We start from the raw sequence: 12,765 nt of genomic DNA, 5'->3' as shown, positions 1-12,765 counted from the left end.
ACTTTTGGACGACAGGCTCAACAAGTTTCCCCACATATATAGTGATACTACTGCTGCCACAGCCCTAATGATTCATGGAAATGTGCAGAATCTCTTCCCTAACTAATTATTCATGACAGATATGCATTGACTGCATCAAACTGCCCTGTCCCTGTAGCCCATTTCCCTGCAGTGCTCATCTTTGCCAAGGACAGTAAAAGTGTTCCAAATTGAGGAGCTCCTCTCTCCGATTTCATAGATTGAAACCAAATTTGGCACATGTTTCAGTCTCAAGAAAGCACAAACAAAAAAGCATCAGCAAAGCAGCTATAAAGGGATTCTTGTTACAAGTGCATGTTGGAAATTCAGTTTATTCAAAGGTCGGTCATTATAACAGATACTTCTCCAGGCACAAAAGGTACATACATAGTACAGTACAAACTAGGGGGTCCTGGTTTCTCTCAACCAAGGATGAACGCAAACACAATAATGAGCCCTATTACCAGCCAATATCGTAACATAGCAGTATGTATTCCACAGAAAGTATGCATGCAGGCAGCAGATGAAGATCCAAACATGCATCAAACTCATTAGGTTCACCATGGCGAGGAGAGTTGTCTTCCTTCCTGTGAAACATGTATGCATGCATCATCGACGTTAGAGGTCTGAACAACGAAACCATGGAAGAAGGAAGGTATTTGCTGAGCCAGCAACGCTTACCGTTAGGGTGCCTCGATATCAGCCAGTGACCATCATGAACGGTACAGAGCGGCTGCTATGATGTTGCACCAGGACGCGGCTCTTTCTCCAAAATGGCATTGCCCGGCGCCAACGTGGCAGAGGATGATGGCGGCGCTGTTTGCCCCGATGCTAAACTTCGCTTGACGGCCTCAACTAGATCGGGCCACATTTCCATGACTTGGGCTGTCGCCATGGCTTTCGCTTTCACCTCGACTTCCTCTCTCATTTCTTCTTTAAGCTCTTCTCTCATTCCAGCCAATCTGGATTCGAAACTAGCTCGCCCGGCTCTCCTTCTCTGCCTTGCAACCTCGCGGTCTTCGGGATAATGTGTGTCCCATTTTTCGTTGATCCCGACGCCGTTCACACGGCCATAAGCCGGCCTCGTTTTCGGGTCCTTGCCGAGCACCACGTTGATCGACCTGTTCAGAGGGTCGTCCCACCTTGCCGAGCACTCTGACTCCTGGGAGCTTTGAGATTCCACATGATACTGCCTCTACAATACAATACGGAGGTGACAGTTTAGAAATGTGACTACTCGGAAAGAAATCGACTTAATTACCATAACAAAAAATAAGCAGGTTAATCAATTACCAGGAGTTCCTTGACTTTCGCCGTTTTCTCGTCCAAGACCCATGTCTTAGTCTCTTCATCATATTTGCACCGGCCCCTGATGTAATCATTTTCACGCGGGTTTTCAAATTCCTTGAAGGGGTTTGGTATGCCCGCTGCAGCAAACTCAGCGTCCTGCTTGTCCCACTTCGGCTTCTTCCCTGGGTAACCACGGCTTCCAAGGGTGTGGTGACCAATGTTCCTTGCCCGCATTTCCTTCCCCCATTTTTCCATCTCCTTGACTTCAGGGGTCTCGCAGTGCTGCTTGAACAGGTTCCAGTCCTCCTCAGAAACCGAAGGCCACTTCTTTTTTATCTCAGTTTCGTAATCTTTCTCAAGGTATTCGCTTTTGGCTTTGGATTTCCAACTACTCAAAAGCTTGGTCCACTTGCAGAGGGCTCTGTTATTTACCGGAGTGGTCTCGTCTAGGGACTCATCCGGGAACTTGTAATGAGTGTGCAACTTCGATAGGAGGAGTGCTCGCAAATTCTCGTTCGCTTTCGACCTGAGATTGGTTTCATTAATGCTCACGGTTTCACGAAGGATGCAGCCTAGGCCATTACTGTAACCTTGTTCGGCCTTCTTGGGACTAAGAGGTAGACCCGCCTCAGACACTCGGTTGATAACAATCCTATCGGTGCCAAGCATGTTTGGGCGTCTAGGTTTGCGTTGCTTTTTAGGTTGTCCAGCTGCCTGGTCCCCTTGGCTGGTCCCTTCGTCGCGATCGGTCGCATCTTCAGGATTTGTGGCGGTGCCGGACTCATCATGAACAGTGGATGGTTCTACAGCCTCATCGCCCGCGCTTATCGTCCGTGAAGAAGAGGCTGCGGCGGAGTCGTTTCCAGACATATCTGTAAATTGTCAAATAAAAGAATTAAGCTACAAAAAATGTAACTACATACAAAAATGCTATAGAATCTATAATTACTGAAAAATTCTCAGAACTAAATATTTGCTAGGAACTAGAACTAAAAATCCCCCTGTTATCGGATTGAATTGTCCTTGGGTTATCAATGGCTTAACCATATAATGCTCTGCAGGTGTCGCAGCTGGGAAAGATAGCAATCAGTTGGGCTTTGGGCAGTAAGGATGTTATTCCATCTAGTTTCAGTAGTAGGCTACTAAGACTTGTCATGTCCATATGTTTAGTTGAAGATTCATCTAGAGCTTCAAGCAGTGGGACCTAATCATGAACTAGATAATCTCATTGTAATAGATTTTCTGGATAACTCCTGAGGAAATAACTAGCAGCAGTTATGATGGCCCTTTTCACCTCTACCACTGTACAGCTACAGGTCTCTAGGTAATCTATTTGGTGATTACTACTACTGATGTGATGTGGGACTAAAAAGATTTACGGTGGTAGGACAGTCTTCCACTTACCGGAGCGGCCACTGGTCAGCGCCTCCCCCCTGCTTCCGCCACGTGTGAGTCGAGTGCGCTGCAACGACGGCAATGCGGTGTCCGATGCGCATGCCTCCCTCGCCCTCCTCCTTGTCATCGGTGGAACAACGGCAACGAGGTCTTGGGTGAGCGCACCTCCCTCGTCCTCTCCGGTCGTCGCCTTTAACTGCATAACATCGTTTTGTACTGAACTTGCCAAATGCTGGAATCTGCTCTCAACATCCTCATTAACTTGACCTGTAGAAACACCATCAACTGGGCATTTCAGTAGAACATATACTTCTGAATATAGATCATGAAAATTTGACAGCTTAAAGAAAATTTGGAGCAACTATCACTTACAAAAAGCACAGACCAGTCGACCTTACATGCCCAGCAAATTCTGTCTGACACAAGGGCTTGACTTAATGATATAAATAGCAAAACATATTCATACATAGGACCACTCCCTGATGCTATAAGCACCACTAACCACACTGCCAGAAAATATGTAACTTCCTCAATACCTCTTCGATACTTTACTATACGCATCAGAAGTTCCAACCATGTATAAAAATGCCCCTTTTATGGGATTGGATTGCTCTTGGATTATTCATACCTTTATTCGTAGAACTATCTACTGCTTCAAGCAGTGGGCCCTAATCACAAACTAGACAATCTAACTGCAAGAGACTGGATTTTTTCTGGAAAAGATTGGTAAATCACCTGGGTCATCTAAAGACCAGAAGGATATATCATACATGTGAACTGGGTTTCCAGCTTAAAAACGAATCAAAAAAGTGTCGCTGAAGTAGGAGAAAAATATATCTCCTTATTACTCCCCCCCCCCCTGTTCCAGCGCTCTGTAACCCTATTACTGTGCAGCTACAAGTGTTAGTTAATATACTCGGCGGTTAACTACCGATGTGGAACTAGAGTGTCTTGTACTTACCGGAGCGGCCACTGGTCGGTGCATCCACCCTGCTTCCAGCGCGCGTGAGTCGAGGGCGCTGCGCCAAGGGCAACGCGGTCTCCGATGCGTGCACCATCCTACTCCTCGTCTCCGGCACCATGACAGGATAGTTGCCTGCTGCAGCGAACTCAGTGTCCTGCTTGTCCCACTTTGGCTTCTTCCCTGGGTAACCACGGCTGCCAAGGGTGTGGTTACCAATGCTCTTAGCCCACATATCCTTTCCCCATTTTTCCATCTCCTTGACTTCAGGGGTCTCGCAGTGCTGCTTGAACAGGTTCCAGTCCTCCTCGGAAACCGAAGGCCAGATCTTTTTTATCTCGGTTTCATAATCTTTCTTAAGGTATTCGCTTTTGGCCTTGGATTTCCAACTACTCAAAAGCTTGGACCACTTGCAGAGGGCTCTGTTATTTACCGGAGTGGTCTCGTCTAGGGACTCATCCGGGAACTTGTAATGAGTGTGCAGCTTCGATATGAGGAGCGCTCGCAAATTCCCGTTCGCTTTCGACCTGAGATTGGTTTCATTAATGCTCACGGTTTCGCGAAGGATGCAGCCTAGGGCATTCCTGTAACCTTCTTCGGCCTTCTTGGGACTAACAGGTAGACCCGCCTCAGACACTCGGTTGATAACAATCCTATTGGTGCCAAGCTTGTTTCGGCGCCTAGGCTTGCGTTGCCTTTTGGGTTGTCCAGCTGCCTGGTCCCCTTGGCCGGTCCCTTCGTCGCGATGGGTCGCATCTTCAGGATTTGTGGCGGTACCAGGCTCATCATGACCAGTGGATGTGTAGTTGTCCTGCCCATCCTTGTATGTGCCCAAGGTGTTGGGACCGTCATGACGTGACAACGGTTCTACGGCTTCATCGCCCGTGTTTATCATCCGCGAAGAAGAGGCTGCAGCGTAGTCGTTTCCAGACATATCTGACATATCTATACATTGTCAAATAAAAGAATTAAGCTACATAAACTGTAACTACATATAAAAATGGTATAGAATTACTAAGAAATATCTATGAATTTATAATTACTAAGAATTTCTAGGAACTAGATATTTGCTAGGAACTAATTACCTATGAACTAGAATTAAAAAAAAAACTTTTATGGGATTGGATTGTTGTTAGGTTATCTATGGCTTGACCATATAATGCTCTGCAGGTGTCGCAGCTGGGAGAGATAACAATCAGTTGGACTTTGGGCTATAAGGATGTTATTTCATCTAGTTTCAGTAGTAGGCTACTAAGACTTGTCATGTCCATATCTTTATTTGAAGATTTATCTACAGCTTCAAGCAGTGTGACCTAATCACGAGCTTGATAATCCCATTGTAAGAGAATTTCTGGATAACTTACTGATGAGGAAATAACTAGCAGCAGTTATGATAGCCCTTTTGACCAAAAGTACCAATTAGGGGGTACTTACAATCCAGTGATGCCTCCATGGCTCTGTTTAACTGCATATCATTTTGTACTGAACTTGCGAAATGCTGGAATCTGCTCTTGACATCCTCATTAACCTTACCTGTCGAAACACCATCAATTGGACATTTCAGCAGAACATATACTTCTGAATATATCATGACAATTTGACAGCTTTATTCGAAGATTTATCTACAGCTTCAAGCAGTGGAACATAAGCTCAAACTAGACAATCTAATAGTAAGATATTTTCCAGAAAAGAGCTTGGGTCATCTTTAACTCAGAAGTATATATATATATATATATATATATATATATATATATATATATATATATATATATCATACATGTGAGTTGGTTTTTTGTCACCCTGTAACCCCAGACAACTATGCCTACACCTCTATCACTGTACAGCTACAGGTCTCTAGGTAATCTATTTGGTGATTACTACTACCGACGCGATGCGGGACTAAAAAGATTTATTTACAGTGGTAGTACAGTCTTCCACTTACCGGAGCGGCCACTGGTCGGGGCCTCCCCCATGCTTCCGCCGCGCGTGAGTCGAGTGCGCTGCAACGACGGCGACGCGGTCTCCGACGCGCATGCCTCCCTTGCCCTCCTCCTCGTCATCCGCGGAACGACGGCAACAAGGTCTTGGAGACGCGGTCTCCGACGCGCATGCCTCCCTTGCCCTCCCTCATCCTCTCCGGTCGCCGCCTTTAACTGCATAACATCATTTTGTACCGAACTTGCCAAATGCTGGAATCTGCTCTTGGCATTCTCATTAACCTGACCTGTAGAAACACCATCAATTGGGCATTTCAGTAGAACATACACTTCCAAATATATATCATGAAAATTTGACAGCTTGAAGAAAATCTAGAGTCCACGTTGTCTGACACAAGGGCCTGACTTAATGCCATAAATACCACTACATATTCATCCATACATATGAGCCCTCCTTGATGCTACAAGAACCACTAACCACACTGCCAGAGAAAATGAAACCTCCTCAACACCTCTTTGATACTTACTATCCCCATCAGAAGTTCCAACCATGTACAAAAATGCCCCTTTTATGGGACTGGATTGCTCTTTGGTTATCTATGGCTGGCTTATGACCATATAAAAAAGCTCTCCCAGCAGGTGTTGCAGCTGGGAGAGCCAGCAATCAGTTGGATTTTGGGCTGCAAGGTTGTTGTCTTCCATCTAGTTTCAGTAGCAGGCTACCAAGTAACACCCTTTTCTTTTCTTTTCTTGAGAATGCTGCTACCAAGTACTAATAAGACTTATCATATCCATATCTTTATTTGAAGATTCATCTGCATGCAGCTTCAAGCAGAGGGACCTTATCAGAATGTATGTAGATAATCTTAACTGTAAAGAGATTTTCTGGGAAAGGAAAATAGTGGTAAATCACTCCGGCCATCTCTGTAATAATCACAAATAAAAGAAGCATCACCGGAGCAGGAGAAGAGCATTAGTATTGATTAACTTTATCTCCTGATTACTCCCCACTTAACCCTAGACACCTAGCCTCTGTTACTGCGCAGCTACAGGTCTCCAGTTAATCTACTCGGCGATGCGGAACTAGAGAGCCCTGTGCTTACTCGAGCGGCCACGGGTCGGCGCATCCCCCCTGCTTCCGGCGCGCGTGAGCCGAGGGCGCTGCACCGGCGGCGGCGGCGACGCGGTCTCCGATGCGCGCGGCTCCCTCGCCCTCCCGCTCCTCGTCTCCGGCGCCATGGCAGAGGCTAGGATAGCCCCCCGCCCCGGCCGGCCGCTCCGCGGTTTGGCGACGGACGGCGGCAGACCGGGGATGGAGAAGAAGCTCCGATCTGGGTGGGTGGGTGGGTGGGGATCGACTGACGGAGCAGAGAGCTCCACACTGAACTTTTTTTTTTGAGACAAAGCTCCACACTGAACTATTATTTCCTTTTCGCTTGAGAAAATTTTACGCGGCCCATTTGGTCTTGGCCCAAGAAGAATAACATGCTGCCATCCGCTTGGCACGCACTTTGGCAGGACGAGGCCCAAATTCTTTTTTTTTGGGGGGGGTGGGTGAGTGTACAACTAGTTAACGAGCGCTCCTTGGGAACCTTGCAACGATCGGTGTCACTTGGCGTGCTCTCAGCCATCCTCCACGTGTCGCGCTCTCAGCCACCCGCCACGTGTCACGTTTCGGGCGCTCCCTCCGGATTATTATTTTCACACGCATTTTCGGCTTTTTAAACAGGTTTTTTCGACGTTTCGGTTTTTCACCGGTCTTCTTTACCTTTTGGACCCAAAAAAATAGCGCGAAAAAATGCATTTTCTTTTTTTTTCTTTCATGAGGATCATGGTTTTGCTTCCACGTGAGGGTACGCTTTTGCTTTCGCGGGAGTCACGGTCGTGCCTCTTGGAAACGAAAAAAATACGTGTTTTCTGTTTTTTTTTCTTCCGTGAGAGGCACGGTTTTGCTTCCGAGAGAGGCACCGTGCCTCTCGGAAACGGAACAAAAATGTGTTTTTTATATTATTTGTTTCCTTCCGAGAGAGGCACCGTTTTTCTTTCGCCTCTCGGAAGCAAAAAAAAAACTGTTTTCTATTTTTTTTTTCACGGGAGGCATGGTTGTGCTTTCACAAGAGGCACGGCCATGCCTCCTCGGAAACCAAAAAATGTGTTTTCTCTTTTTTTTTTGTGAGAGGCATGGTTTTACTTCCGCGAGAGTCACGGTTATGATTTCGCGAGAGGCACGGGCATGCCTCTTTCAAGGGAAAAAAACCTGTGCTCCCGATTCAGTTTTTTTGTCCGATCTTTTTAGTGAAAGATAAGTTCGTGAAAGCCTATCAACATGTGATTTACTTTTGAAGATCTCGACGCGAGGAATCTAATAGTGAAAACAGTTCGAGATTTGGACGCACAGTTTAAGCGATAAAACGTTTTGAATAAACGAATCTAGGAAAAAGGGAAAACTCTCCGATTGCGACAAGTGGCGCACATGCAGCGTGCCACTTGTCACAACCTGGGGAGATGGAAGTGATCTTTGTAACGAGCACTTTTTAACTAGTGATTTCGATACATTCCACTCAAATCGGTCAAATTCCCTCCAAAAAAAACTCAAATCGGTCAAAACTAAAAAAGAGTGTAATGCAATGTTACTGCTAGCACAAACGAACTCACATAAAAAAGGTGAATACAAAATCGGATAGTTTCAGTGTCTATCACACAAGTCGAAGTTTGTCACTCAGATCCAATTTATTATCCCCTAGAACTTAAGCTCCCACAAAATGAAAAGTCTAGGATCACAAAGGGGTCGCCTGGAACCACATTAACTGTTGCAGTTAGAGGGCTTGTTTGCTGCTAGGCCCACCAAGAAAACCCCGCGCCCTCCACTGCTCATTCCCACCTCATGTTCAAGGAGTCGAGGGCTTGCCATTCCTTCCGCTCATCGTCGGCAGGATCTGTTGCCGCTCCGTGTGGGAAGGAAGCCGCGCGCTGCTCTGCACCTTCCTTAAGTTCCTCCCGCCATCAGCACGCGAGGAATGAGCCACACATCTCTTCCGCCGACATCAACAAGCTCCTACGACTCCAACCTCACCTCCTATATATAGCAAGGTGAGACCATCTCCTTCCTAGGTTTCTTTAAGAATGATCCTATGCAATTGGGTTCTTCGAGTTTTAGTCCGGAAGAAAATAATATTAATATTTATTGGCATCATCCACATTCATGATTTCATAGCAAAGCAATGGACTATGTAATATTGGCTTCATGCGAGCGATATGCAGGTTACTCCTGAATTAATGCGAAATGCTACACCACATGTCCCCGAAAGACAGACAAGACTTCCATGATTATGTTAGGTTGTGGGCTCACTAGTAGAAAAACTACTTTACGTGAGACACATTAGTCCCGATTTATAAATGAACCGGCACTAATGATATTATTAGTCCCGGTTTGAACGGCTATGCATTAGTCCCGGTTCATTTGTGACCTAGCAACCCCCGTCAACCCTGACACATTGTTTAGCAGCTATGGGATGTAATCAGATTGTAATTAGGTCACACAAGCATGCCTTTTGGACTCTACCAGACTTTGGGCTTGACGTACCATGCAAGTTTCTTTTCTCCACAAGTGAGAATATACAAGACTTTGGTAGCACAAGCGAGAATATACTCTCAACAACCACGTAAGTCTCTTTCTCCACATACAACCTGTGGGAAAATTTAAGAGTAATGGAGAATTGGTTGGACTCTATTAGACTTTGGTAAATCCTCTTCACACCCGTTCCCCTCAGCGAATGTAGGTTACCACTCATATTGGCATCACCATCAATAGGGTAGTCATGCTAGAGTTGTCAAGAAGCTGGTCGCTATCCCATCAGATCCAGATAAGCTCCATGTTAAAAATAACCTCATTCTTCATTCAATAGTGGTATCTTTTGATAGAAGATCACATGCCTACTCTTCTATCCCACCATAACACTCAGTGGCGAAGCTATGTACAAGTGTGGGGCTGTCCCCCCCCCCCCCCACCCCCCACCCCACCACCAAACTGTGAAGAAAATTTTTATGGGAGGGCTTACATAAGATTTTTTTTAGCATTTTACACCCTCAAATACTTGTGTTAACCCTTGGGCCCCCACAACAGTTTCTACCTAGATCCGCCACTAATACCACTGTGGGGTATAGGTTGCCTCAAGATATCTATGACCAGAGATCACTACACAAAAACAACTTTTGTTTTGAGAGTTAAAGGATTTCACCACACCTATCTCTACGAAATTTCTTTCTCTTTTCTTCATACAATAGAAAAAAGATCAATTTTTTAGAATAAAGAAAAAGGGACTAAGAGCATATGACAAATTTGATCCCTCGTACGTCTGTGGACGCATCCGGGGAGAGAGGTCGGTCACCCTTCACTTTGCGTGCGGTGCAATCACATACCTCAAGTCCATAATACAGCATGAACACAAAACCTATGTAGTGGATGACATCTGCGTCGGCAGTGCCGGACGGACCGACCTCCTGGTCCTTGGCTGTCGCCCGCTCCTTTGACTTCTCGTTGGACTCCATGTCTGTGAAGAGGACGCCGTTCTCCGCATGTGCCTCGCGGAGGAAGCATCGGTTTGCCTCCACCTCCATCTCTGAGTGGATAGAGTGGGGGATGGCTTGCTGCTCTGGCTAGGTGGAAGTGGAACAGACATCGCATCCCTGATCTATTCCTCTCTAGCCCCCCCCCCCAATATGTTCTCTTTGCGAGCAAAGGGTTTCTTTTTCGGAGACGGGAGCACAACGAGGTCCTTATTGTTGGGTTGTATGTGCTCGGTTAGTTGAATGGGTTGCCGGGCCCATCTAGCCCACTTTTTGTTCATGTTGCTTGCTTTGTCTAGTCTTGGTTCTTTTCAGCTTCCCGTTCCCTTTTCAGTTATGGTTTTCTACGATTTCTCCAATCAATTTTCATTTTCCTCTTTTCATTTCAGTTTTTCGTTTTTGCCTAGGGTTTTTTATCATTATTTTTTCTAGTTTTCATTCTTCTTTTTTCTTCTTATTTTTTTTTATTTTTCCCTTTGAATTTTTGTAGAAATCCAAAGAAATTTTTAATTATTCAATAATTATTAAAAGTCTTTCCAAATATCAGAATTTTTCTATATTTGAAAAATCAGGAATTTTAAGAACTTTCATGAATTTTAGAAAGGTGTTTATAAACTTTAAAATGTTTGGAAATAAAATCATCCATGAATTTTAGAAAATTCTAATGAAATATTGAAATTATTTATGATTTTAAAATAATTTTGAATTTTTAAATACTAATGAATATTAAAAAAGGCTGCAGAATATGAAAAGATTTCTTCAATTAAAAAATATTCATTGATTCTAAAAGTTCACAAATTTTAAACTTCCACAATTTTAAAAATTATGTTTAATTTAAAAAACAGATTCACGTATTTCGGGAAATGTTCATAGTTGCCCTGAAAAAATATTTGAGTTCTTATGAAAATAAATAAACCGAGTACAAAACAGGATCAAACCATTAAAATATATAAATTTATATGGAATTCCTTATGATCGTGTTCCTTCAAATTGATAAGCAAACGCACATGAAATACCGATGGTTTGGCCCAACTAGATAACATGGTCTTGACGGTTTGCTTTCTTTTCTATGGTTATTTTTGGCTTAACAATATTCTTTCTATTTTTCTTTTGTTTCCTTCCTTTTGTTTATCTCATATTTCCCTTTTCTTATTTCGTCCTTTTTTTAACCTAAAATTCATGAACCTTTCATTTCGTGAACTTTTTGTCTTACATGAATATTTTTCCCATATGAAAAAATTATTTTAAATTCTACAATATTTGAACAAGTTATGTAAAATTTAAAAATTGGGCACAAATGTTTGGTTCGTGATTTTTTTTAAATCCTTTTCAACATTTCAGGAAAAATTATTCATGAGAATTTCCATTTTTATGTATATTTTCCTAGTTTATGGATGTTTTAATTCTTGGAAATTTTTTAAAATTCAAAATAAAAATAGTGAACATTTTAAAAGCAAATCAAATATGTAGTCATACAATAATATGTGTCTTTTCAAATGATACAGATCTATTATCAAGTTTATAGGAAGTAAAAAACATCTCAGATATAATAAAAGTTACATCGAGATTCCAAGACCACCAAACGACCACTACTGTTGTCAAAACGAGCCGTCGGCGAGCCACTGTCACCGCTCCCTTATTGGAGCCGGTTTGATCTAAAGACCAGTGTCCTAGAGCCGCATTGGTCAGTCATTGAACTCTTGCATAGATCTGAAGCATCTGACACTAAATCTCGCCAAGCGACGAGAAACCGTAACCTCACCGCCCCAAAAAGACAACAGGAATCTACGCTAGAACTTCGTCGACTACGTCCAGATGTATAAAACCAAACCAGGGAAAACCACAAGGGAAAGAAGAAGGAAATAAGTATCTACGCAGTATCGGTTACGATGCACCGTCGGGGGGGGGGGCAAAGGCATATGATGTGAGTGCCCAGTGCGTTTCTCAGGCAATTTGACGCAACGAGCATCATGTAGGGACTCCCAAGTGATCCCCTAATAAATGCTTAAACATAGAATAGAGATAGGCTACTTAGCATGGTTAATAATACAGCCAACGCTCGGCTATAAGGAGTTGTCATGTCGTCTAGAGTCAAGCTCATAGCCGACATGTACAATAGTAAGTTTTAAATGTGCACTACTTTATTAATAGTTGGCCCATCTTACATCCTCACAAAGTGTCTTGGGTCTCGTGTTGCAGCTGGCTACTAACCAAGAGCCCATTTTTCTTCTCTCCCCTTTAACTAAGCAAAAATATACTATTCTATTCCGTATAGTCTGCTTATGTCATCTTATTGTAGAGCAAGTATAATAAGGTACGGTCAGCAGGTTGTAAGGATTAAAATATTGTATGTTTGCTGAGTTGGACGAGAAAGAAAATGATAGAAAAGGGAAGCGGGTTGTAGATTAACTGCCGGCTACAACACGTGCTTCAAGAAACAATGTGAGATTGCAAGGTGGGCCATCTATTAATAGTTTATTTGTCCCCTTTGTAATTTGTGTCAAATTTTGACCAAATATTTAACTACCAAAATGTTAATGCATGTCAACAAAAATTATATTGTTGGATTCGTATTAGAACATAGTTTCCAATGATATA

The 12,765-nt window shown here is 43.6% G+C and overlaps 1 protein-coding gene across 3 annotated transcripts; it reads right to left on the bottom strand.

The window, feature by feature from the left end:
• Positions 1-307: 307 nt before the first annotated feature.
• LOC123088565 (uncharacterized) lies at positions 308-6,927 on the bottom strand. 3 transcript variants are annotated; one of them, XM_044510771.1, is made up of 8 exons: positions 6,705-6,927; positions 5,607-5,888; positions 5,099-5,197; positions 3,665-4,609; positions 2,713-2,988; positions 1,312-2,180; positions 700-1,213; positions 308-605 (listed from the first exon to the last, which is right to left on the bottom strand). In XM_044510771.1, the coding sequence occupies exons 1-7, from the start codon at positions 6,838-6,840 to the stop codon at positions 755-757; spliced, it is 3,066 nt and encodes a 1,021-aa protein (XP_044366706.1). In that variant the 5' UTR covers positions 6,841-6,927; the 3' UTR covers positions 308-605; positions 700-754. The 3 variants fall into 3 exon arrangements, with proteins under 3 accessions (XP_044366706.1, XP_044366707.1, XP_044366708.1); XM_044510772.1 differs by having other exon boundaries at positions 3,665-4,600; XM_044510773.1 differs by having other exon boundaries at positions 2,713-2,970; positions 6,705-6,926.
• Positions 6,928-12,765: the final 5,838 nt, after the last annotated feature.

Source organism: Triticum aestivum, chromosome 4A, assembly GCF_018294505.1.
Source record: "Triticum aestivum cultivar Chinese Spring chromosome 4A, IWGSC CS RefSeq v2.1, whole genome shotgun sequence".
Taxonomy (NCBI): Eukaryota; Viridiplantae; Streptophyta; class Magnoliopsida; order Poales; family Poaceae; genus Triticum; species Triticum aestivum.
Note: the sequence above shows the minus strand (reverse complement) of the source record. Positions and strands in the feature narration are given on the sequence as shown.

Bases quoted from the DNA above. Each gene is read 5' to 3' on its own strand.
- LOC123088565 (XM_044510771.1), bottom strand. From the start codon at position 6,840: ATGGCGCCGGAGACGAGGAGCGGGAGGGCGAGGGAGCCGCGCGCATCG. The intron at 5,198-5,606 runs GTAAGTGGAAGA...GTGTTTCGACAG, and splicing joins CCCGACCAGTGGCCGCTCCG to GTAAGGTTAATGAGGATGTC. The intron at 2,181-2,712 runs GTAAGTGGAAGA...GACAATTTACAG, and splicing joins GCTGACCAGTGGCCGCTCCG to ATATGTCTGGAAACGACTCC.